General features: G+C 40.3%; 1 protein-coding gene across 1 annotated transcript in view; it reads right to left on the reverse strand.

Annotated features, from left to right (window-relative positions):
* The window catches only part of KIAA0319 (KIAA0319 ortholog), a 42,561-nt gene that overhangs the window by 10,561 nt on the left and 4,227 nt on the right, over positions 1-27,773 (reverse strand). The window contains exons 2-14 of the mRNA XM_041475415.1: positions 22,793-23,562; positions 15,298-15,481; positions 12,889-12,987; positions 12,120-12,217; positions 11,652-11,739; positions 11,011-11,103; positions 10,264-10,396; positions 8,392-8,620; positions 5,931-6,054; positions 4,422-4,554; positions 3,341-3,489; positions 1,293-1,444; positions 82-220 (exon numbers count right to left, since the gene is read on the reverse strand). Coding sequence (XP_041331349.1) covers positions 82-220; positions 1,293-1,444; positions 3,341-3,489; positions 4,422-4,554; positions 5,931-6,054; positions 8,392-8,620; positions 10,264-10,396; positions 11,011-11,103; positions 11,652-11,739; positions 12,120-12,217; positions 12,889-12,987; positions 15,298-15,481; positions 22,793-23,562 — 2,391 coding nt within the window. The remainder of the gene's footprint in view (positions 1-81; positions 221-1,292; positions 1,445-3,340; positions 3,490-4,421; positions 4,555-5,930; positions 6,055-8,391; positions 8,621-10,263; positions 10,397-11,010; positions 11,104-11,651; positions 11,740-12,119; positions 12,218-12,888; positions 12,988-15,297; positions 15,482-22,792; positions 23,563-27,773) is intronic.

Raw genomic sequence — 27,773 nt, forward strand, 5'->3', positions numbered from 1 at the left:
ATCAACATCTGAATAAATAAGTGAAGAGAAGAACAAAGATGTGGCATTCACAACATGTCGATGACCTTTTAATTGTCATACCAGGCCGCACTTCAACAGTTGCTGAATCAACATCTGAGTCTCCCTTAGCATCTGTCACTTTCAAGTGGAAAATATAGGTTCCTTCCACAAGATTAGTTAGCTGCAGTACTGCCTCGTGGTCTGAGCCATGGATCACATCCTGCAAAAACAAGGTCCGGAATAGTTACACCCTCAGAGAAAGATTTCATTTGCAGGTTTCATTACCAAGTCAGCTATCTTGTATGATGCTGTGTGTTCTTGCTTTGACTTTTGGGATGAATGTGACCTACCCACAGTTTATAGCAGAGTAATAAAATTTAGAAGCAACAGTTAATAAGGATGTCTGCACACTATGGATATTTTCATTAAAACTACCCAAAGAGAGAACAGCTGACAATCTGAAGAACTCATCTTCTTGAAAATCCAAGACATTATTATTTAGTTACATTATTATTTCTCAATTTTATTCCGGTATCTTTAGTTCTGCTTCCTTAACTCCTAATTTCTTCTCCTTGGAGTTCATGCATTTTCAACTATCAACTCTGCCAGTTATATTTAAGCTAAACCTCTTCAATTCTTACAGCCTCATGTGAATTGCTTCTAGAAGTTTTTTTTATGACTTTGCTACTTCTCCTCTCCCAGTACTTGATTTACTGATCTTGCTTATCTTCCTTCTAAGATCAAAGAGCAGTCCACAAAACTCTTTGCAAAAGGGGAAAAAATTATCCCAGTTTTATTAGCTGACACATAACTGAAGTTTATTCTCAGGTATTTCTGCTGTCTGCCCCACTCAGAGAGCATCCCCTGCCCTAATCCCCCAGGCTAATTGTCTGCCAGGGAAGATGCCTACACATGTAATGCCAAACACCATTTTTACCTTAAACTTTATCTCATATGCTACCAGGCAGGATTCCTTAATCTTTATTGGTACTTGCTCTCTCAGACCCTTCCTCCTTTGGAATATCTGGATTTCAGATTTATTTTTCTCTCAAACACATTAGCTTCACACTATCACCAATTACTCTGCATTGCTGCATTCCTTAGTTACTATATTCTCTACCTGTACTGAAAATATCACCTGCCTCTTGAACCACAGCATTACAGAGAGCAGGAGAGACAAACCAGAAACAGGCACCATACCTGACAGCATCTTATGGGTCATACCTTCTCTCCCTGCTGCAGCCATGTGCATAACAAAAGCCAAATTACATTACAATCTTCATGAAACTTACCCCAGCTGCTGGGCTTTGTCCATCCCGAATCCACAAATATGACACAATCCCCTGGTCATCAGCAGACCCTGAGCCATCCAAGGTGACAGAGTTGTTTGGAAGCACTAGAACGTGCTTCCCACCAGCATGTGCCCGGGGAGGACTGTTGTTTTCTAGCCATAAAAATAGTGGAGAAGGATTTGCTTTCAAAACATGTGACATGCCATTGCCAATACACCCACACTGCAATTCTTTACCTGACGATTACAGACAATAACAACAGAACCTCATATCAAAGCTACAGGGAAAGGATGAGTGGGCATACAAAATCTGGCTCTGAGCATATTGCAGTTGAGGAGAAAGATCTTTTTCAAAAAGCATTGTGGGATATTCTATTTATAGTTTCACAATAACTTAAGTACCAGATTTTCTCAGTCAAGCAACAAGATTTTCTGCCTACTTAGAAACACAGCACAGCAGGAGATCACCATGCTGGGACCTTTTCATCCGGAAAATGACTTATTACCCAACAGAAGCTTGTGCAAGATCTTGAATCTTCAAAATGCCTGTATTTAGGCAAAATGCAATCAGGGAACTTAAGAGTAAGTCTAATTCCCAAATGTTTTTTGCTCACCACTAGCAGTGAAACTAAGGTATGCATTGGGCATATGGTGAAAAAAAAAGCAAAAGAAAGATGAACGTGCTCTCTTTTCAGAAACTAGACATCACTGATTTTTTTCAGAACACAACTAGCAAGCTAGGGCCCAAGGAAGCTGTGGGGCTGAGTGAAATACCTCACTGTACACAAATAGTTGGACATAAATAATTCAACCTTGGGCAGATCTTAAGGGTGTTGTCTATCAACAGCATAGGGTTGTGCCTCTTCCAAGTAAAATCAGTTGACTAAACTTGGTTATTGGAAAACTGTGTATTTTTAATATCAAACCCGTGCCGGTAGACAGAACTGAATGTGGCTACACTTCACAGCACAAACAAGACCATGGACACATTTGGGCAGAGCTGTTGCCACATACTTCTAACTGAACACTAACTGAAACTCTGAAACAGTTCAAGCAATGGTGCACATGAGTAAAACAAAGTCCAGCTTCTTCTCCAAGATGCACATGGGTCACAGCAATGCCAATCCCAAGTATAAGTTGGGCAGAGACCATATTGGGAGTGGTCAGCATAATGCCTCTAAGCCTTGAAGAGAAGGACTTGGGGTGTTGACTGACAAGAAGCTCAGCATGACCCAGCGATGTGCACTTGCAGTCCAGAAAGCCAAGTGCATCCTGGGCTTGCTGAAGTCAACACATCCCTGGAAGTGTCCAAGGCCAGACTAGATAGGGCTTTGAGCTACCTGGTCTACTGTCCTACCCTATGGCAGGAAGTTTGGAACAAGATAATTTTCAAGGTCCCTCCAAACCCAAACCATTCTGTGATACTGTGATTATCCTAAAGCCTCTTCTACAGCATGCATGTTGGGAAAAAAAAACCCACAAAATGTAAAATACCCCACACTACAGCAACTGTTTCTTTGTACAATTAAAAAAAAACCCAAAAAACCAAAAAAAACCCCAACCCAAACAAAAACAAACCCACCACAAGAACACACCACCAAAAAAACCCCAACAAAACAAACAACCCAAGTCTTTTAATATTAAATTTTTAAGTGAAAATTGGTTCACTGAGATGTCACTTCTTGGATGTTACTTTAAAATCCACAGTAAAACTGCTTTTCTGTTCAAAGGTTAATTTCAAAGATAAAATAAAAACATATCTTTTTAATGATGTAGACCTACAATTGTCAAAAACTATTATTTTTGAGCATGCTTATTACAACTAATTTTGCATATACTGAACATTGCAACAGCTTGCATCAAAGGAAATTAATTCTGCCAGTGACTCACAATACTACTTCACTACAAAAGAGCAGTTTTCTTAAACAAATCTGAAATACAACAACAAATATGTTACACCTTTCTGTTCTATTTCCTTCACATTCCATCAGTTACTGAATGAAATATCCAGTTGCCCACTATGCCCTAAGAAGCAGCAGCCAGGCTTACCTTCCTTCACAGTGACGGAGAGCACGGATGCACTGCTCAAGCCCTGCTGGTCTTTCACAGTCAGCCTGAAGTGATAGGTACCAACCTGGAGACCAGTCACAGTTGCTATTGCCTTGTCAGTGTTTTCCATCTGTACAGAGCTTGGCCCACTGAAACAAAACATCTCACAAAAATAATTGTGCCCAGCCAGCCAAACTGTGAGTTCAGCAGCATTGCTCAGGCCTTTTGATTTTGTGTGTTATAGTTCTACTACTGCTGTAAGCACTGATGGCTAAAGAACTATTCGAGACATGAGTTTAGTTTAGAGAATTCATTAATGCCTTTTTTCAAGACATTCAAAGCACTCAAGCACACTTCCCCACCTATCAGAAGAGTAGAAAATACCCCCCAGAAGTTCAACCTCACCATGGTTCTATTTCATGAGAGCATGAAAACAGAACTATAACTAATAGCTCATTATTTCATGCAAATTATATTGCTCTAACAGCCACTCACAACCCATACTGGCTGCCAGCAGACCTCTTCCTGTACCACGTACAACAGCTGCATGAGCTAAAATACCCTGCCCTTTTATTAAGGATCAGTGAGGTTTGCACATAAACATACAGTTATAAGCTTTTATAAAATATTGTCAATTATCATTCAAGAGTGATTTAGTCACCCATTACTGGAAGTTCAGGGCAAAGTGATTGATTCTTTACTGTTCAATAAACAAGTGACTAAGAAACCGTAGTTCTAACCACAAATGGAAAAACTTTGTATGTTACAGGATGCAACCCAAGCCTGCTACTTGCTTTTTAACAGAAGACACAGAGGTTTCTGTAATTTTCTCTTAATTTTATAAAAGTAGGCCTCAAAATGAAACATTGCAAAACATAGGCAGAGACTATCTGAGCTTTTCAAGTTCAACTTAAAATTGCTCTTTCTTACACTATTACTTACCCAAGTGAGATTGTCCTGAAAACAATTTTCAAACATAATTCATGATTCATCATTCAACATGATTGGATAAGAGGCTCCAGGCTCAATCCTTTTCACTTTGTTCTCTATTTTACTGAGGATTAGTAAAATCTTTCGATACCTGATATTTTCCCAGTGATAGAAGACAATGCCTTGGTCATCTTGGCTTTTGCTTCCATCCAGTGTAGTACTTTCTACTGGGAAGGTCAACTCCTTGTCAGGGCCAGCCACTGCTACTGGAGGACTGTTATTTTCTGCAAAATTAATATTTAGTATATGACATTTTCAAGGCAGTCACTGGCAAGGCTTGCCAATCAGATTTTACATAGGGCATTTTAATAAAATTGTGATATATTGCCTCAAAAGGTACAAATCACAAGTATGACATGCAGAAGCCAGCAGGTGGGAGGTCTGCTCTGCTGCAAGCCAAATCCAACAGCAAGTGGGATCCCAAATCCCACAGCAAATACTTCCCTTTTTCATAGTCCTATCTGAAGGCACAGTCACACTCCCAAAAATCTTGCTGCATGCTCAATGCATTATATGAAATGTCACAAAATGTGAGTGGTGGGGTATTCTCCTGGTTCTACCAGTCCACCCCTTTAAAAACCTCCCAGACAAATACAATTCTTTGCTCTCAGAGAAGATACTGACCCCTTCTGTCTGCTGCTCAAGGTCACTAAGTTAATGTCAATTGAGAGCCTTTGAGAATTTAGTGAAGAAACATAACCTGTTACTCTGCTTTCAGCCTCTGCTTTTGTGACATGGTAAAACTGGCAACGCTACCATTTTCCTGTGTATTCATTTACCCATGAACCTGACTTCAGCAATAGCATCTAACTCCACACTATAACGCGTTCTAAAAGGCACCACCACACTTCCAATTCATGTTCTTGTTTCTGCAGTGAATGACTGCCGTAAAGTTGCCCCAGAAGGGTTCATCTACAAAAGGTGTATATTAAGCAGCAACAGGAAGATAAAACATTTCCTCATGGTGGAATGTGAGATCTGTGCAGGGGCAGAAAAGGCTACTGTGGATGTAAAAGGCAAACATACTGTGAAAAACAAAAGGCATTAAAAAATCATGAGGCCCAGATCATTTCGGCTTATTCATCATTTGTCTCCCAAACCTCAATAAACATGTGAAAGATGCAGCTTTTGAAAAGTCCTTGGTTGACACTTCTTCCTGGGAAACACAATTTGTTTAAGTGAATTCAAATCACAGAAGGACGCTTGCAGGAGAATTGTAAAACAATAAGAAAACTGAGTGAAGCACTGATTGATACTCTGAGCAGCTTCCAAAACAGACTCTGTAGGGCATTAAAACTCAAGAGCTACAATTTGGGTTTTAGAAGCAGATTCAAACAGACCTCTGTTGCCTTACATAACCAGACTGGTGTGAGCCCTCAGGATCACCACCTGGATTTTTGTTTGATTCTGCATTTGATTCTACACTTAACTGCCTGCTTTGACAGAAAATGGAGGTGGACTAGTCCTTGATCCAGGGGTACCAGGCACTGGGGCTGCCATATCAGTGGTACAATGTGGGGAGAGGAGGTGTTGGAGAACAGTGCCAAGGCACCAGGCTGGGCCAGCCCTGAGGGAGCCAGACATGCCTGCACTGACTTACCAGGCTGCACAATCAGTGTCACCTCGGCTGTGGAGCGCTGCCGCGCGGAGTCTGTCACAGTCAGCTGGAATGTGTAATCTCCTTCCTGCATTGCAGAGAGCTGCAGGTACGGCGTCCGCACTCCCTTCACAGCATTGGCAAGGACAGAGCATGAGATTGAACAGAAATGGTTGTGGGTAATGAAAGGTCTTGCAGGGCAAATGTAAGGAAAAAGAAATGCTCTAAGTCATAAAGACAGTGTTTGAGAAAGGAGGTTATGCACCTTGCAGATAAAGAGGAGGCTTAAAACTTGGTGCACAGAGGTAATGTGTTCACAGTTCCATCTCTTCCTACCAACCCAGAGAAATATCTGTAGGCAATAAATCCTACTTTCTTCTGTTGGTATAACCACTGCATACACGATACCTCCACAACAATAATTATGAAACACATGGAACACTACCATTCTCAATTAGGAAATTAAACACTGATGAAAATTCCTACAGCTCATTCCATTTCCTTAGGGTTATTTTAAAAACAAATATATTGACCTCCTTTAGTACTTATAAAAACTGTTAAATGCAAAACCAAACTTGACTTGAAGCCAGACAAATAGGGTTATGGAAAAAAACCCCGTATTAAACAAGACAACTCTGTTCCGAGTTTACTCTTCCAGCAGCATTTGCTGATACCTATAGAAGTCATAAAATGACTGGGCCCAGCTATAGGTCCTTTTGCTAATAAAATGAACATTTGTGGCATCTCTCATATGAGGAACACCAAATCATAATGCAAATAGGTTTGGTTTTCCTTTTTTCTTTTGGATAAAGATGACAATAAGAACAGAGACTTGATAAATTATTAACTAACCAGCAGAGGTACTTGTTACATTGCACTCTAACAGTGGATATCATATAATACACCACAGACCAACATCCTCTGGAGTGGTTGAAAGAAGAGCCATGAAGATGGGTCAGAGGGCTGGAGCACCTCTCCAAAAAAAGGCTGAGAAAGTTTGGGTTGTTCAGTCAGGAGAAAAGAAGGCTCTGGAGAAACCTCATTGCAGTCTTCCAGTACCTAAAGGGGGCTTATAAAAGGAGGGAGAGGGACTTTTTATATGGGCAGATAGTGACAAGAGGGAATAGTTTCAAAGTGAAAGAGGGCAGGCTTAGATTAGATATTAGAAGAAATTATTTACTCACAAGGTGGTGAAGCACTGGCACAGGTTGCCCAGAGAAGCTGTGGATACTTGATCACTGAAACTATTTAAGGCCAAACTGGATGGGGCCCTGAACAATCTGGTCTAGTGAGTGACATCCCTGTCCATGGCAAGGTGTTGGAACAAAGTGATCTTCCATGCCTCTTCCAACCCAAACCATTCTATGATTCTGTGATCCTCAGCTTCAGGCACATTAAAAAGATTACTAGTCAAAAAGAAACTGTAACATGTACTTGCATTTCCACATTAAATACCCAGTGAATCCATTGGATATCTCGAGCAGTCATCCCCTCCTTCAGAAAGGTTGCTTTAAGATTGAACAGCTCTCAAAAACTACAATTTCAGTTTGCTTGGGTGCTCTTGGAAAGCTTTTGTCTTGGTGAATTATCAGAAAAAGTCATCATGTTGTAAGTCCTTCCATAATTTTTTATTTCCTCCACACGGTAGTCTTGCATTAATAATATTACTTCTTTTCTAAACAGATCTACAGTGATCTCTTTTCAGTTCTGAAGATCTAAAGCATTTGCCAAGATGGCAGAAATCAAGTCTCATAAAAAATGGCTCCTGAGTTTCAGCTGGATTCATTACATTAATTATCTCAACTGCCTACAGAGCTATAAGAATCTCCAACTTAACAAATGCAAGTCCAATGAAAATATTTATTAACTTCTCAGATTAAAAAAAACCCAAAACAACAACAACAACAGAAACAGTCATGAAAATAAGAGAATAAATTCTGTAAGCCCTCACTGGAAACCCATGTTTTAGTGAGGATAAAAATCCATCACAAAGTATGGCTGCATAAACACTGCCAAAAGGTCTTGTCATCTTTCACTCAGAAAATGAAGTTTCTATTTGAGTTCTACTCTCTCCAGGAAAAAGTGTTTCAAGAAAACTCTGACTATCCTCACATTCTCCTATAACCAGTTTTCAGCCTGCCCAGAGCCTCAAAAGATAGCAGTCTGTGAAACAGCTTCTTGGGTTCAAGGACAGTCAATGTGATCTTGAAGTCTTTCCAAACCACCAGGGAACAAGCAAGTTTGTTTGGCCCCAAATAATTAATATATATATATATATATATGAAAAGGAATTAAAAGTAGTATCTAAAATAAGAGCTGAATACATGTGAGAGAAAAACAAAAAATAATACCATAACTCTAGGTATTTCAGTGCTTCTGAGCAGTTACTTAGGTATATGCTTGCTCATGTTAGAGGCAAAGATAAAAGAGCTTTTCAGTTCTATGAAAGGAGAAATACACATACCTGCATTGCTACAACCTTGCCTTTGCTTTTGGGACTAAGTGACCACTCATAGCTGACAATTTCATGGTCATCACTGCTCTGGTTTCCATTCAGTGTGATGAAGTTCTGGGGCAAAGTGACTGCCTGATTCGGTCCTGCATTAGCAATAGGTGGGTAATCCACTGGCTTGTTGACAGTCAGAGATGCAATGGTGGAGTTGGCTGCTCCATCTGAATCAATCACTGTGAGTCTACAACAGGAAAAACAGTATCTGTTAAGATGAACTTCTGCCAACTTCTAAATTGAAATATTAATCTTTTTCTGGCACTTTTTCAAACACCACCTAAACAAAAGCCACTGATTATATGATATGAACTTCTGCTTCCGACACATATCCCTCAACTAAGGTAGGAAAGAAATTCAGAAAACTTTACAAAGACAACTTTCAACCTTAACAAAAAAAAAAAAGCCTAGATATTCTGAATGCCTTTACCTGCAGTCAATGGCAACTTCACCAACTCTTTTAGAAATGTTCTCAGTAAAAAACAGGGATTTTATTCATCACCTATAGTGAAACAATACAGAGAAATATCTAAAACTACTCTGGATGTTCAGAAGCTCTGCTTATAGAACAGCAGCAGATCCTCACTTCTTATTTCTTTGTGGCACATCATTACTAATTTTAATGGAGCTTAATATCAATGTCAAGTTACAAAACTAAAAATTTACAGGGTTTAAAAAACCTCAGACATTACTGCCTCTCAGAAGCACAAAATAATCTTAAAATGAGACTACTGCAGGCACTTCAAACATGACCAATTAATCTGTAATCCACCTCTGCTATGAAAACTGCATACAGTTGACCACATGGAAGGGAACCTGAACAGGAACAAAACTAGTGCTCATTACCTCAGACATTAGGGAATACGTACATTTTGCAATGGGCATGCATCCATGTGTATAAAGGGCACTGGACTTTTTGTTCAGGTAAGTCAGCCTCCCTCAAAGGTGCAGAGATGCAACAATTGACTTCTTAATTCCCTAGGAACACACTTAGAAGCATTGCTTGTAAGCCAGACTCTGCCCTTTTTAACATGGAAAAAAAATTAACACTCATTTCTGCTACTGTCTAATACGGAACAATTCCAGTAAAAAATACAGAATTAAGAAGTAGAAGCTGTAAAACTTTGCGTGCAACTTATGTGAAGCATAATGTATATGTATGCTGGCTTCAACAATCTACTGATGACAGGCATCCCACTGACAGCCAAAGAACCCAAGCTGGGTCAGTGGGAAGTCTGCCTCTGTACAGACTGGGCTTTAAGTTAAACAGTTCAGAAAAAGGACTGATTTTTACTAAAGCACCTTGAACCACAAACATTGCTTCCACTGTCTGGGCAGCCCTCAGCTTCAACAATGCATAAATGGAGAAAACCAGTAGCAAGGAAAATGCTTTTATAAAGAACAGAATGACTCTTAGTAAAATCAGTGCATAACAATGTCTTGTGAGGACCAGTCTGCCAATATTATTCTGTCTGCCACCACCCTTGAGAGGATGACTTTCACAGCCTGACTCATAGTTTCATTCAGGGCACTAGTCAACTTCTAGGCTAGGAAAAAAAAAAATATTAGTCTGTCACAGTTCTTATTGCTGGAAGTGGGGACATAATTAATTTATGATACCTTCCTTTCTGTAATTTTGAGTTATAAAGGATCACTGCAAGCGTTTTTTGATAAAACCACTCTGTATATTTCTTCACACTGCAAAATGAAGAGTAACAGTATGCAGAAGAAAAATTAAGTTCTTTGAGGAGATACATGTGAGCACAGAAAAAAAAATAAAATTTAGCTGACATCACAGATAAGCCCCCAAGAAAATAATCATGCAGGTACCTGAAGGTATAGTTTCCAGGAACAAGGTTAGACAAGTGCAAGACAGGTGTGTCAGCAGATGCCTTCTGCTCTCGCAGGGGACCTTTAATTTCCTCCCAGTGGTAACTCACTATCTTCACATCATCTATGCTTTCTACGTTCATTAAAGAAAAACACATCAGTTTCTTGTAGCAATTGCCGGAATGAATATTTAAGTCATTCATACATTCATCCCTAACTGGTTTTCTACAATTGTCTCTACAAGTATAATTGAACAAGCTTCATTAACCACAGAGTCATATCAAGTTACCTTTGGTATGATTTATCTAAACAATTATTCACACACATGAATTAAAAAAAAAAAAATCAGTCTCAGACTCTACACATTCTGACTTGTCTGCACTCAGTAATTATGGATGTAGTTACAACACCTCATCACACCCTATCTGACAGCTCTCTCCTATGGCCCCAGCTGTACTGGCACAGAGGCTCTCTGGGCAGGACAGGAAGAAGTTGTAAGAGTAGCTGCTGTCTGGATGCAGCAGTCTCTGACACACTGCATCTCAATCTCCACGTGCAAGGTTGCGTTTCATAATTTTTTAATTTATTGAAATAATTTATAACTGGACACATATTCCAAAAATAAATCATTATTCAGGGAACTTCTGAGAAGAATGAGAATAAGAAATTTCACTTGAAATTGACAAACAATAATGTAACTGTATATTAAAAATATAGGATATAAGCACAGGGTGGTCCAGTACATACGACTGCCATCGATGAAGGTAGAACTTGTAGGCAAGGAAACTTCTTGCACTTTGGGTGAAGCAACAGCAACAGGTGGCTGGTTAATTCTGACTGCTGTGAGAAAGATAGGGGGGGAAGAAAAAAAGGGGAAGAAAAAAAATATTAGTGAATGCCCTGGAAAAACTAATGTTAAGTGTACAGATCAATAGTCCCCAGTGATTAAATCTAGGACACACAGCTTTGCAGCATCTGTTGTCCTTTTTGGACAAGGCAAAGAAGAGGTTACTGATGAGCAGCGTGCTGACACAGCAATGTTCCACTGCAGTGCTCCTACATGGTGTAATTGAGATCAGAGCCGTGCATTGTAACCTGCAGCTAGAGCACATGATTCCTGTCCCTAGCTGGACAACAGGACCAGGAAAGGTGGCATGATGGTATCTCAGGCTTTGCCTGAGGGGGAAAGACTAGAGAGCACTTAAACACAGTGAGCAGGACCCTTAGCTCTACTTTCTTAAATACCCCTTATAGACATCAAGATATGAAACACATCAGCATGACTGGACTGCCAGATGTCCTTGACAAACAGTAGCTGAGAGACTGTTCGATAACTATGCTGTACTTGTGAAGAAGAAGAAATTTATTATATCAGTCAGCTGATTTACCTGGTTTGACTGTGACATTTACAAAACCTTCACCAAAGGCATTTTCACCAGAAACTGTCACTTTGAAGGCATAAAGTCCCACTGATAACTGAAACAAATACAGAACAAATAGGGTTACATGTTGAATTATACAAAAGTATGCTTACATCTGACAATCATATCACAAAAGAGTAAATCTGGATGTCTGAATCCTCAAACTACTTTTATAAACGAATACATAACAGGCCACTAGCCACTGCATGGAGGTGGGGAATATGAAGCAAACACTGAGAAGTTTTTGCTTTATCTTAGAAAATTATTATAGCACTCTAGGATACTGGCATAAATTTGGTGACACAAACAAGTGAAGAGACTCAGGATGGCTTGAAGCCATTTGAACTCCTTGAATCAAGGTGCCCTTCCCCACAGGTTACAATTCTGTGAAAGGACCACACAAACATACTGAGCCTGAGCTTACAGCTCACTTACATGAGAGAGCTTCAAAGTCTGGCTGTGCCTGCGCTCCATTTCCCCACTATAGTCAGCAGGGTGACTGATTAAGCTCCACTCATAGGTGTAGGCTGTTTCTAAGAGCAATAACACAGCATAAGAACAATCAGTTTTGTGTTCAAGACAAGCCCAGAAAACAAAGAAATCAAGTTTGCCACTCATCAGATGAAATGCTACAGTATGAAATCATGACTGCTACTGCTTAAGCCTGTAAAATGAAGCAGTATGACCACATGTTAAACTCCCAGTGTGTTCCAGCTTGGTAAAGCAGCAAGGATGTAATGGACTTCACAAATAATCGACTTCTTCACAAAAACCAGAATATGTGAAGCCAACATATTTTACATAGGTACTTATGAAACATCTTATACTTGCTCCTGCAGTGCAGAAGCTGGCAGTTTTAACGCAAATGTTGCATTCAAAACCTATTTTCCCACCTCCCCTGAGCTTTACAGCAAGCTGCTAAAAACTAGGCCACATCATCTTTTGGTAGAAATTACAGGCTTTTTATTGAACCATCTGGCTAATGAGTTCAGGTTCTGAAAGGAAAAGCCACTTAAAAAACAATTCCTCTTTAAAATCCAACTGAAGAAGTCCTCTCTGCAGTTATAGCCACAAAACAGGCAGTGTTAGAAATGAGAAGAATTGTTATATCCCAAGTGGTGGATGTTCACATAACTCAGAACTTGTCTGCATTTATAAGTTGGTAGTGTATGCATCTCCTTGTATACCAACGCATTCAACTCACCTGTAGATGGTGGTGGGACAGCAAAGGCATTCAGTTCAACTTCATTTTTAGGTAACATCACTTGTATGTTATCTCCAGCAGACACAGAAAGTTCTTTAACTGCATATAAGACAGGATGAGTACATTGTTATAACAGATGGAACTGATACAAATTTACTACCTTCAAATATTATTTGCAATGCATTAAGTAAAATTTGACAAGTACTCTACAGAGAACAGGCTGCAACAATGAAAAAAATCCTTAATGCATTATAAAATAATGATCTATTTAATCATGACTGTGATTCCTTCACCTTGTACCAAACAAAAGTTTTTTTTCTTCTCCAGCTATGACGTTTCATTTTCTCTACTTCTGTTTCAGAGAAAAGCATTCTCATTCTTCCTTCATATCAGAGGTAACAATGCTCTGCATAAAGAGTTATGTATTTTTTTCAGTAATTGGAAGTGCAAGAATTAAAAAAACACAGTTAGAGAAGACAAAAAATCATAGTAGAACTCCAATGTCACACTTTTCTTCACCAAGAAGTACTACTTCCATGTTCATGTGGCACTTGTAAGGCAGGTTCCAATGTCCACCTTGTGTTCCTTTTAAAAAATCTACTTGCATAGCAGGGCAAATGGTTATTTCTTATCTGAACTGCCCATTCAATCCACCTGCTATCCAGTCCTAGTCTGTGAAAATATTTCTCTTTCAAAAAATGCCAAAGTACACAAAAACACTCCCCAGAAGAAATATACCAAAGCACAACTTAGGGAATGTTCTCTTAGTCCTGTATTTCAAATGTTTCAAATATCTTCCTTTTAATATTGGGAAGCCACAGAACAAAAGTTCTCAGAAGGCAGCATTCACTAATGTCTAAATGCCCAACTTACAAACTCAGAAGAGATGCCAAAGAAGCTACTCAGCAGTGGCAGCTGATGGGTCTAAAAATGATGAAATGAAGACACTGACAACACACTTTCTGTCACTGCTACTTAAATTCACCCAAGGCTTCACAACTGATTGTGGAAGTTGCCCTACACACCTGTGGAGCAAAGGTTTGCACTTGAACCTTCACATGTGATGATAATAGAATGGCTAGAAGAGGGTGATGGCCAAATGACAGGAGGGACTGTCATTGAGACTTTCCAGACAGTCTGTCTGAGAACATATGAAATTCAGGCAAAAGCAGTATAAAGCATCCTTGTATAAAGCAGCACCTACTGTGAGATTCATCACAACCTTCTCTTCAGCTTCTTCTTCCAAACTCCTTTTTGGGTCCTCTTCAACCTCCTCCTTCACAGGAGGAGAAGGAAGAGCTGCCTAGTCAACAGTCAATGGTAATGATGATCCACTGTCTTGGAGAGGAATCTCTTGTAGCTTATCCCTTCCTCTTACCTTCTATTGCTAAGCTGGTTGGCAGGTTGCATTTTGGTAGAGGGTGTCAGGCATGTCCCAAACCAGACTTTCTCTACCAGGAAGAAAAGGGCTTAGCTCTCCACATCCCTCAGTACATTAGGAGTGCAGAAAAACACACATCTGTGCTTCTCTGCTTCTTGTGGCGCTCCTAACTCTTTGTCAGTATGCACAGGGAGGCAGGAAACTCAGCAGGAGAAAGGAGATACATGAACATACACACTGAATGTAGCACGACTACAGAGGACACAGTGGTTGAAAGTTCTTTTCAAAATAAAACCATTTGTTCTGCAGCTGTAAGTGTGATAAGCTTTCTCACAGTTTTGAAATTAGAACAAAATTTTGTTTCCCCAGGATTTGGAGGCTATGTTCTCCACTGTTAAGGGCTGAGCTTCCTCAGGTTCCACCTATGTTGCTGCATGGTATCAGGCAACTATGGATAGGCTTCCACTGCAGAGTTTCTAAGAGGGAGCAATGGTCTGAAGAGTCACACCAAAAACAACAACATGGCTAGAAGAGACTATTCTGAAACCCCAGAAAGCTTCAGGTATTGCTTACAAAGTGAAAAAAAAAACAAAAAAACAAACCAACCAAAAAAAACCAAACCAAAAAAAAACCACCCCCCCAAAAAAAACCCCAACCCCCCCAAAAAAAACAAACCCAAAACAAAACAAACAACAACAACAGAAAAAAAAAAACTAAACAAAAAAACCCCAAAAACCTTTAAAACAGGTCTTACTTCTGCTTTTTACTTTGATGTATGTCCTTGAGTTGTCATTTCCCACTAATGGTGGACTTGGTCATGGTTTTGCCTCAGAATTAAGTGACTACAGGATCTGGGGTTTGCACTGTTACACTTGGTCTACAGGTTTAAAGTGGGATTATGTAACATTTGGATAAAGAATGAGCTCTTACTGACAACAGGTTGGAAACCTGACAGTAGAAAAGCCACCCCCACCCTCTGTCCAACCTGCAGGTACCCCTCAGATTGCCAGCTCTGTTGAAAACATTACCTGCTTTAGCAGCAGTAGCAGGTGGTGTGAACAGCTGCATGGGCTCAGATGATGCAGTATTAGTGGGAAGCAGCATGATCCCACCTTCAGTGGCATTCTCTGGGGCCACTGTGGGAGTCTGGGTTTTCTCTGACACACCTGGGGAGAAATCTGGTTTATCTGAAGAAGAGGAAGGTGTAGCAACCTGAAAAAAGGAATTATAGGGAAAGAGTTGTGAGATATTTTTCACATTTCTAGATTTAGAGGTATGTTGTTTTTTTAATAGCATATAGGATGACCCTAGTGATTTATGTTACTAGGAGATTTTATTCATGTACAGAATACCCATCAAACAAGGACTGGGGTTTTTTTTTTCCAATCAGGCTTTGTAACAATTGCTAATGATTTTCAAAGTTTCAGATGTAGAGCAGTGATGAGGTAACCTGGAACACAACTAATGCTACCAGTTACCAAAATATTAAAAAAAAATCAGTATGACAGGTCTAAATACAGTCATAAACATTTAAAAGCCAATGTCAGAAAGTCAGTGTGGTATTATTGTCTTTGTGCTATACCCAAACATAAGAGAGTTCTTGTTTCTTACTACATCTGCTCAGTACACAACTTGCTCATGCCTTTTTATCTCCCTCAACAGTGATATAACACCCTACATGTCTCTACTTCATGCATCAAGCAGCACTGCCTCACCCTGTTAGTAAATCAGAACTGCCGCAAAGGACATGGCAAGTGTGGCACAAATAACTCAGCACTGGGTTAATCTTGCCTTTCAATGACACCCTCAATGAGCCAGCAGGTTTTCCTTAATATTCTTAAGACTTATTTTTGATCTAATGATATGAGAAAAGCATTTTTCCAATTATGGCTACTGTGTTTGGGATACAATACAGCAAAATACTATTATTTGTACATTGTCTATTAACTGAAGAATAGGATTACAAAGGTTGGCAAAGTGTACAACTAACATCACAAACAGCTGAGGTGGAAAGGGACCCCTGGAGATAGCACAGCTCAGCCCCTGCTCCCAAAGCAGGGTCAGCTACAGCAGACTGCTCAGGACCAAATTCAGTCAGGTTATGAGTATCTCCAAGGACAGGGAATCCACCTCTATGGTAAACCTCCAATGTTTGGACATCCTCACAGAAAAAAAAAAATGGGGTTTAGTGTTTAAATAAAATTCCCTGTGTTTCATTTTGTGTCCATTGTATCTTGTCCTGCCACAGAACAGCACTGGGAAGAGCCTGGCTCCATCCTCTTCACACCCATAAGAGTTATTTACACACATCTGTAAAATCCCCTGAACCCTCTCTGCTCAAGGCTGAATAGTCCCAACTCTCTACTCTTACATTTTAGGTGCTCTACTTTCCCTGTGCAGTTTGCCTCCCTAGGAAACAAGAGCAGCCCTGCCTTCTGGACAGGAGAAAAAGCTCCTTGTGGAGCTAGGAATGTGAAAGCAATGCCAGGAACTGTTCCTTCCCAGCCTACAAGAAAACAGAGCACGGAAGTCATCTGCAACTCCATCTCAACCTTCAACAATGGACACAGAGAACAAATCCCTGCGCAGTGTCAGGGATTGTGGCTGCCCATCATTGAGGATGCTGAGGACAACACCAAAAGCTGCACTTTTGGGTCAGTCTATAACACAGACAAGACAAGCACCTTTGTGGTCACACCTCCAGCTCTGCTCCATATGGAGACAGTACTCTCTGAGCAGCTGGACACTGAGTGCAGGATCAGGGACTGCAGCTCTCTTAAAGTAGTGCCTTCAGGAATCTCCCCCTTGACAGCATCATGCACAGGGAGAACCTCAAGCCCATCCTGCTTTGTATCTTGACAAAAGGTCTTTCCTCCAGATAGGCCTCTGTTACACACTCAGTCTACCCCTCCTCTTTATAAAAGATTTTCTTCCCACACTTGGGCAAAGCACAGTGTTCTTTTGCCTCCTGAATTTGAGGGAAGTCTACTTTCCTGAGCTTTCTCTGGTTTCTCTCCTCTCATCTCCTCATTCTTTGCTAATCTAGCAGCTGAAAAGCAGCCATCATGGCTTTGTAGGACAGATGGAGACAAAGTCACCTCAAACGTACCTTTCCAGGATGCCTTTTCTGCAGTGGCACCAAACATCACTTCAGTCAGTAAGCCTAGGCAAGACACTGCAGTCCAAAAAGGTGCCCTGTGGCACTGTCACGTCTGAAGCAGTGTCACAGCCAAAAAGACAAACTAAAAATGTTAGCAGACAGCAGACAACTGGAGCAGGGACAGTATCAGAAATTAAGCTCTCAGACAGAAACTGTTACTGAGAGATTTGCTGAGAGAGATGTGGAGGGCAAGATTAACCTAAATTCCAGCTTGGGAAGTGAAAATTAAAGGAAAGAAAAGAATTCTTTCTGGGAGTGAGTCCGATAGGCAGTTCTGACGGTAGGAACTTTGTGGGTTGTTTGCTTTTACCCATTTTTAGAGCCACTATTGCTCGATACAAACACACCAATGGTGAGGGCCCACATCCTTCATTTTCCTGGGTTTGACTTGAGTGCAAATCTCTTGAGAATTCCAACAGAAAATAAGAACAGCCATATAACATGAAGTAGAGACTTCAAAATAAAAGTAAATCTAAATATCAAAAGATCTTTCAGGAGTTTCACACATCCTCTATGGATCAAGTCAATGTATTTTTAACCAGACAGAACTGCTCAGCTTCTGCAGGCATCAAAAGTGAAACAAAGCCAAAACATGAGATGAACATCTATGTTATTCAACTGCATTCTAAGTCTTAAATATGAATTACGAAGGAAAGCCAATCAGACACTAAAAGGCTCACCATCACACAGAGTCTGTCAGCCATTTTAAGGCTTCTTAGGTAGAGATTTATGCATTTTGACTTTTTGCATTTATGCACCATTATCCCTGCAAATACAATAAGCACAAGAATTAAGTCAGGCCTTATCTATTGAGCAAATGTTTGGAACATTGCAGCATCAACATAGAAGCAGCTAGACTCTGGCTAAGACCTTAAAAACCTTACTTGGCTTAGCAGATCAACTGGAAATTAACTGGAAATTTTAAAAAGAAATCTTAAGTAGAAATTTTGAAAAGAAAATTAATTCTTTGCAGATATCTCACTTCAAGGATGGGCAGCACTGCACGTTTCTGATCTCGGCAGCTGCACAGCACATACTCTGTACAGATTTCTGAAGGTACTCATGTTATTGAGCTGCCAGAGACTGACAGTCCATAAGACCCCTCTGAACTCTGATGTAAACCCAGAAGTCAGGTGACTCATTTAAGTGACAAACCCCATATTCTCTCTCCCAAATCACATACAGAAACTCTCTGCATTTGACTGCATTTATGACAAGGATGCTCCAAGGGCACATACTCCAGAGGTATGTATTTGGTGGGTTTCTTAGTTTAAAATCTCTGTGCAGGTCCTTGCTCCAAGAACACAGCACCTGACACCACATCCTGCTGACGACTGTGAAGGGAGGGAATCAGGGAATCACATTTTTGCCACCTTTCTCTGTCTGGATTGTCAAAACAGCTTTGTCTGGAAGCTGCAGAAGGGAGTGCGTTAGCACAGATCCAGGAACAGAGACCTAGAATTGCTGTGGCAGAATTGAGAGGATGATAGGAAAATGTATAACGTGCAATAAACAGAGCAATTCATTAAACTTCGTAGCAAGCATGATTTTAAGACCTTCACATTTTCATAACCTATACAAAACCACCACAGTTTGAGAGGTTGTTTGGATTATATACCAATGCAAAAACTATGTGGAGACCTCTCAGCATTTTTAATCCAGGGTAAAAATTTAAGATTTCCTTCATAACAAAATTTGGTTTTCAAAAACCAACTTTTTTCAGAAGGAAACACAAACATGTGCTAAACAATCCATATGAGATTTGATGAAAATGCCTGCTTGCTGGAGAAAGACACACATAAGAAGGAAATCCTATCACCACAATACACCACAGGCAGCTTCTATTTCACTAGGGTCACAAGTCAAGTTCCCAAACCAGAAAAACTTGAAGCCAAGCTGAAAATTTGTGTTGGGCATAGCTGGCAGGGCTTAGGTAGCAGAGGACCAGCTGCAGGGGCCACCCTGGTGGTCCCAGTCAGTCTGGCAGTGGATGGAATCAAGCCACCATGCATCAACACCGTAACCTCTCAAACCCAGTCAAAAAAGGGCAATAGCCACTGTGGACAGGGGATATGGGGGGATGTGGGGGGATGTACAACAGGAGGCATGAGAGGAAACATCTGGAAGCAAACATTATTGCGCACAGGGCTGGAGACACCCTCGTGGAAACATGCACCCCATGCCACCTCCCAGGGAAATGAGGCCCACAGAGAAGCCCACACCAGTGCAGATGAAACAGAAAGGAAGGAACAGTGGCAGGAAAGAGAAAGAAATTACAAGTAGAAAGGAGACTGCCATGCACTAACCCCAACCTCCTGTGCAACCTATTTCCTCACCAAAGAGACCCAGCATAATCTGCAGTGAAAGGAAGGGGAGTGGAGACCAGGAAGGGGAGAGGAGATGTGTCTGGACTGAAGCTGATTCTTGGGAAGGTCAGGGAAAACTGCTAAAACCACTCATCATCTCAATTTCTTCATATAAGTCTAAATTCAAAGGAATTCCCACCTAGGAAACAAAGGTCACTTCAACTTTGGCAGTTTCTGAAAGCCTTCTGCTTCCCTAGATTCTTTCTTTATATTAATAGAGAGCCTTTAGAGCCATTTCTCAATACATGTCATGAACAGCTTTTGATGTTATCCCATTAACATGCTTTCTACAGCTCTGCTCACAGAGCACGTCCCAATCACTACACTTGTCTTACCAGTTCTTCAGCATCATTATCAGCTGCGGCTAAAGATTGACCCAGGTTTGGCATTTCATCCCTTCTGCACAGAAAGCAGCAATCTCATTCCTCAGCCTTTTTATTGGAATTTCAGTGGCAGTGCTAGCATAATGTTAGCATAATATAAAGATCACACAAAAATGATGCTGTGTCCCAGTGAGAAGGAGATTTCTCTCAATTTCACTTTACAATAAATTCTCATCTACAGTCAGTGTAAAAAGATAAAGTTAAATCTTTATATTCTGGCCAGGGTGGGAAAATCAAAGCAGAGATCTACGAAGTAGGCTTGGCCATATATATTTATCACTGCTGCAGGATGTGAAATCTCAAACTTCCATAAAATAGTATTCAAAGGATCCCTTTGAGACAGGGAACAAACTTGCTCAACTCTGACACATAGTTTAGGTGAACTCGAAATTTTATGACTCCTCTAAGGCACAAGATATAGGCAGTTCATTCAGCAGGGACCCTGACAATTGGCTAAAGATTAGCACCATGCAAATGGGTCTTCCATTAGACAGCAAAATGCAATGGAAACAAGTTTCAAGTCTTACTGCACACCTAAAGTGCACAAATATGGTGAAGCACAGAGCTATTGCAAATTCTTGGTGTGGCTTGATTTCCATCACACTACACAGGCAGCAACTAAAAGACACTTGCAAGTTTCCCCTTGTAGATGGAAGGAAATATAGGAGATGAGTTTAGTATAGCAGTGGTTGGATGTCCTTTACATTTTAGCTCAGCTATTGCCCTGTGTTAGAGCTAACTGTACTGCTAGTGCTTGACAGAATGTCACTCTAAATTTTATTAGCAGTGACAGTCTACTTTGGTATCATACTCTTCATATGTACATATATACATACTTTTTGCATACTGAGAAAAAAAATAACCAATATCTACTCTTCTCACCTAAACCCCCACGTTACTTATGCTCATTTCAAAGTGTCCATGGTAGGATCTTTTAAAAACAAGTCTCCCATCATCAACTCTGCTTGCAGAAGCAGTACCTAATTTTCAGCTTGCCACAGCACTCGTTCTGTTGTCAAGTGCTCTTCCATACACATGAAGACTAGTTCTAATCTCTTCTCACTTGTGCCAATACACTCCAGACCAACCTAGTCAGTCACAGAAGTCACAGGCTACCTTGACTCTACAGGAGGTGGTCCTCAAAAAGCAGCCTGCTCTCATGGCCCCCGCTCAACTCCAGGGCAATCTCCCTTGCAATTCTTCCAAGCAGATCCCACAACAGGCCAAAGACTGCTGTACTGCAGCCCATGGTAGTGACCCTGCTTCCTCACTTATTCCTGCCCCTCTTAGGAGCTTCTACCTCATGCCTGCATCCCTAACCAATCCTTTTTTCCTGCAAGGGTGAGGTCCAGCAGAGTCTCTCCTTATCAACTCTTGGAAGCAATTCAAAGCATCTTGAAGTTATCAACAACCTTCAGAAACTTTCTGCACAGCTTTTGCCCTGCTCTCTTGCCCTCCCAGTAGGTATTGGGATGTCTTAAATCCACCATGAAGACCAGAGGCACCTTCCAGTTACCTGAAGTCTTTATCTGTTTATCTGTTTTTATCTGTTTCTTATGGCTTGCTGCTCTCCACACATCAGTCATCCCCTCCCAGAACTGCAGTTGTCACAGACTTCACGCAACTTTCTTATTTGCTTGCATTTTACTTCCCTACAGTAACAACAACAAATTACCATTTTTACAGCAACAGATACTTGCTAGTTACAAAATCTTGTGGTATTTAGAGCAAGTCAGCTAAAACTGATAAATTTCCTCTTTCCCCTGGCAAGGGGAATCAAATCCAGGGAATACTGAATTTACAACCTGTTTAAACTTTCCAACTGAACCCACCCTGTTCTTAAGAAATCAAGGCCCCTTTAGTCTCAACTGATCAAACTAGTTGGCATAAATAGAGAACAGGTGCACCTTACACAAATAGGGAACAGGTGCACCTTACTTATACTGACTTACGTATTTGATTTTAGGTAATTAACTTATTTTTCTAATTATCAGACTCAAGGATTCTGAGAACAGAAACACCTCATCCACTTTATCCTGCTGCACATCATGGTCCAAAACTGCTATAATTCCTCCTTAAGTTCTATGCCCCTCTCATGTTTTAAAAGCATTATAAAAATTAACTCAGCACTTACACCTGTAATACCACTGTGCATTGGTAGCATGAAACTCAGGAAGCAGGCCTAATTTAATTGATGGATGAGCTTATGTTCCCTGATCCTGGCCTTTGGATACCAGAGGGTCTACTAGTACTGCTCTGCTAACTTCTTCCAGTGAGTCACCAGGGGTCAGAAGTGAAGACCACTCTAACACTCTAACACCAGGTCCAGGTTCACTCATTGTACACTTTCAAGGAAAACTCACAGTGCCCTAAAAGGAACTTTACTCCTTATCCTGATGAAAAAAACAAAAGTCCTTTAGTGATTCACGTCCCTCTTAAGACAATTCTATCCTCTTCAGCCTCTTCTACTCTTCTATACAGTAACACAACTGTAAGTCATTTGAGAGTTGTAATATTATAAAGCAATAACCTAAGATTTTCAAAGATTTGAAAACTAAAATAATTGCCAAGTAGCCTCACGATACCCTGCCTGCTTCCTTAGGGGCAAACATACCTCTTTTTGCAAAGCATCCTCAGGTTGCGCAAGGAGTGGAACAGCTGCTTCCCTTTCAAATGTCTTCCCAGGGAGTGGTGTAATCTCCAGAAGGGATGACCTCTCTGTGGAGTGTTCATTGACGGAAGTCAGTTCAGAGCTGTTTTTATTCAGAAAGCTTTCCACCTTCCCAGCCTCCCCTTTCTCTTCAGCAAAATCTTCCTGGTTATCTCCATTATCACCCGTGGAAGCGTTGAAGCCATTTTCACCTGCCACTATCAGGCCCCAGTCAGCATAATCCATACTGTCCTTCTGCTCGTGTTTGATGCCCACCTGAAAGGGGTCCTGCTCCAACTCTTTATAGTCATCAATGTATTCAGGTATCTCCTCAAGGCTGGGATCTTTGCCAAGCAGAGACAGCTTCTTCAGGCTACTCACTTCCTCTGATGGTTCATTCTGGAGTCCTACAGAGTGGACCATGCTTGGGATCACTTGCCCAAACCCTAGCAGTGAAGCTGGCCTCTGAGAAGACCTCAGCACAAAAGTGAGGTAAGACTTGACAGTTTCAATTTTTTTAGGTTCACAATTGTCCTTGTGTTGGCAGTTCACGATGTAACAGCGCCGTTCAAACATCCAGGACAAGTCACAACCAGAGAGGTCACAACACGCTGCGATGCAGTCGGACACTGACAAAGCGTGAGGAACTCGCATGATTTTAGTGGTTTCTAAGTTGGGAGATATTACTGCACCTGAGTATGTGGCTCCTTCTCTGCACTGCTGACAAATGGAACCTGCAACAACACCAACATAAGGCACAGCACTACATCCAAGTCATAATATAGTTTACTATGACCATAAATAGCTTTCAAGATAGAGACATGTGGTATCCTGTTTAAAAAAGCTCATTTCCTTTCACTAACATCACCACTACCTTTTTTAAGCATGTCCCTTTGCAGTAATATTTGTACTTTGGAGGATTTTCCAGTGTAGGACCTTGACATATTTTGCAGAAGTACCTTTTACTCCTGTGCTACAAATTCAAATACATAGAGATGAAAGCAAGTTGCCAACACTTAAAAACAAGAAAAGAGCGGAGAATTAAAAAAAAAAAAAAAAAAAAAAAACTAAAAACACCAAAACAACAACAATAAAAAAACCCCAAACAAACCAAAAAGAAATCCAAAACCATGTGGTACCTATCACCATTACTTACGCAGCATGTTTCTACTGGGATCTTTAGAAACATGTTTTAAAACAAAACTCAAATAAGATGCTCTAGCATGTCATTGTTCCACTTGAGGGAGAAGGGAGCAAAACTCTAAATAGCAGAAAGATTTGCCATCTCATCTGAATGTCATGAAAAGTTCCTCACTCCAACATACTTACTGGTCTTAATATAAAACCTGGATCAATTTCTCAAACTTCTGCTGCTTTACCCACAAGTTCATGAGAAAACCAAAGAGCTTGCCCCAATATGGAGCTCCTTCCTTCATTTCCAGTAAAGCTGAAATTTTTTAACATGACATCAGAATTATTTTCATAGCACATTACAGACAGTGTGAAATGGTCAAAAAAAGAATGAATCAACATATTATATATTCCAGCCAGTTTTTAACATCTTTTCTAGGTGTTTTTCCCCTGCTTACAACTGCTCTTCATAATTCTTCTCCCTAAAATTTGATTATGTTTTAAGAAAGTTGAGTAAAACCAGAAAATTATTCTCTTTGGTTTTCAACTGGACTTGCAATCTCAGTGAATGAAAACCAACATGCCCCCACTGTGGAGCTAACACAGGAATGGAAGACAAAGCTGACTTTGCTTGCTTTGTACCTCATTATTCACAATAGGAAAAATGAAATCAAGGAGTAGAAATAGGCTGGCAACAGGGGTTAGGTCTGAATATGAGATGCAGAGATTCTCCAGCACCACATTACAGTTCCTACCACCTCATCTGGGCTGAACTGCAGCACACTCCTTCACAATACATGGTCTGAATATAGCTATCAAAATATATGTGCAGAATCAAGCTGCCTGGGAAGAATGTAAAGCTTGCAAAGTAGGTTAGTTCAATGGAAAAAAACAAAAAAAAACACAAAAAAAAACCCCCAAAAAAACAAACTACAAATCAAACAAACAAAAAGAAATTGCACCGTATACTGAGGGATAGAGTGGGCAAGATGGTATGATGGTTTTGCAGAGCTGGCTGCATGGGGGAAGGAAAAACATTAAACAAAACATTTTAAAGAAGATTGATGTTACACAAGTAAGTATAGCTGAATAGGAATCTGACAAAAAGGATAAAGAGCTTCAAGTACCATTTCTGTGACTGCAGCTGCTCCTTCACACAGAGCTAGGATGCTGTCAACTGTTCCACTTTACACTTTCAGTGAAAAAAATCTATCCAGGGAAACATGCACTTAAAACAACCTATCCTGTTCTTATACAGCCCAAACATGAAGGATCCTTATCTGTACCCAGAAGATGCTCAAGATTTTTGCATTTTTTTTCTTTTACATTGCATATAAACATTTCCTCTACATTCTCTTTTACCTCCAAGAGCATAAGACCATGGCAGACTCAGAATTGTCATCAATTGTCATCTTTAAGTTGTCTGCACAACTTAGAACAGGGGAGCCTGAAAAACCGTGGGTTAAAATGAAGTATAAGAGTCAGACATCCCATCCAACCATTCTGTCTTTTTACAAATCAAATGCATTTAGTTAATCCCATAAATCAGTAGAGAGATGAGTAACAGGTCTTTAAAAAGGGAAAACAGAAACATGATCTGTGTGAATGTGTAAGATCAGGTCAGTAACAAATCATTACAATGAATACTTTAGGAACAGCACTATTAATGTGGGCCAAAAAGCTCCTTTAATGGCTGTTTTCATCATCCCCCTTCTTTAACTTATTCCTGAAACAGAAAGTGAAGAGTGTGTTAAAAAAAATAAAACTGAAGATTTCACTGTTTATTTGTTCAGAACAGAATGGCCCACAGTTCTTGCTTTAGAGACAGGCCTACACAACTGGAACACTCCACAGCTCTAACCTGAGGTCAGACTTCAAGTCCTCAATCAGCTTCAAATCTCACTCCACCACTTTCAGTTTGGCACATAAGTTATCACACTGCAGAGTCAACATCCCTCAAAATTCATGGTGGTTCTTCAGCCATAGAGAGAAACAAGTCCAGCACATTCCTAAGACGATACGTTACTTTGAACTTAGATCTCCCAAGTATACAACCTAGCCACAAATCTTGGCTACCTGGTTTTGCAAATGTCAGAAGCCCATGGTTCTGACATCCCAGCAAGCAACAGAAAAAAATCTCAAAGTAATGGAAGTTTCATCTCTTGCTTTATCTAGCGTTACACCTGAGTTGAATTGTAGCAGTAGATGTGCAAGAAAGGATAACTTTAACAAGCTATTTTGGCCTCATACACGCGTATCCACTTCACGTGAAAAATATGTAAGATATACTTAGAGTGAACTTGATCTGATCTCTAATTTCATATTCTCTTACATCTCATCTCCAGTCTGCAGTGTGCTCAAACACAGATAGCGAGGTCTCTTATTTACAGAAAATTTACTGAAGGTGTGCAATATGAAAGGTCACTTAGTAATATTTGTATGTGCTACAGTACTACCCACTGTCTGAGGTCATAGCACAGCTATTTTATTTTAGTTAACTGATCTCAGGAATTAAACCTCTATTCTACTCTGACCAGTAATGGCAAAAACCAGCACCATGCAACTCTCTGTTTCAGAAGAACTCATTCAAGTTATCAAGAGGAAGACTGATTCCCTTTATTAAAAGCCCCAAAAAACCTCTGGAACATGAGTCAATAGCCTAAAATTTCTGCAAGCAAAGTGTTTCCCTTCCTCTTAGCTGCACCCTGTTACATCTACAGTAGGACAACACTGACATAATCCAGAGACCTAGTCAGGCAAGATGGTTACCATAAAAAAAACCCCAACCTATATCCCCTACTAAAATCCTAAGAGAGTCACAGTGTGGAATACAGTTTCATTTTAAAGAGATTCCTCCTTTAATGAGGAAACATCCACACCTTTATTTGAGCTTCACACTTCTGCTCCTTCACATCTTGAAGCATGAGTCCACTGATGTCAAGAGCCCATGGGGAACACAGCTGTTACCCTGTTGCAGTTGGTCGGAGATCTTTCCTAAAGTGGACGTGGAAACATAAGTTTCTCTCCTGCATGCTCACAAAGCCATGAGCACTTGAAAGATTTAGTGGCAAGTATTCTTTAGTCAGTCAGTAAAAAATTGTGACTGTGTACTAACACTGAGGTCATCACAGCTCATCACCCCAGCAGGAAACCCTGCAAGGGCAGAACTATCCACTCTGTTTGTCTTCCCTAGCAGCAAGCTCTGTAAGAAGAAGCAGAAAGAAGTGGCAAGAGGAAATGTACAGGAATAAAGAAAAGCTCAGATTCAGACCTTCCACCAAGAAACATCACATTTGACCAGAATCCCATTACCTTTTTGCTGGCAGCACAATATTGAGAGCCCACATAGCACATTATTCTCACAGCCTGAAAGTCTCTGAACTACCCAAGCATGGAGGATCCTATAGCAGTTTGCTACAGGAAGAGTAGGATTGTCCCTGTTTTCTTGCCATATGCTCCATCTACTGTCTTTTAGCAGTAAACTAGTTCTATTCTGTTTTTAGGCTTAGTGATCTTTTTTAAAATCTATTCAAGTAACTTTTACCTCATTTGGTGAATTTTGAGATGAAAGACATTGCATCAGTAAAAAATAAGTTTTGTTTTTTCCTACTACCATTATAACACTGAAACAATTTTGATAAGTTTCTGGAAGCAAAATTAAAGTAAGTTTTTGATTTTAGTTACAGTCATCTAAGAGGAGAAATTAAAATTCTAATTTTCAACCTAGAGATAATTTCCACAGCAGAGCTATAAACCCCTGCAAAGCACACTTCATACCATAAATGATGAAAAAGGCTTATACTCCATCAGCTTT

Source organism: Pyrgilauda ruficollis, unplaced genomic scaffold, assembly GCF_017590135.1.
Source record: "Pyrgilauda ruficollis isolate IOZ18807 unplaced genomic scaffold, ASM1759013v1 scaffold35, whole genome shotgun sequence".
NCBI classification, from domain to species: domain Eukaryota; kingdom Metazoa; phylum Chordata; class Aves; order Passeriformes; family Passeridae; genus Pyrgilauda; species Pyrgilauda ruficollis.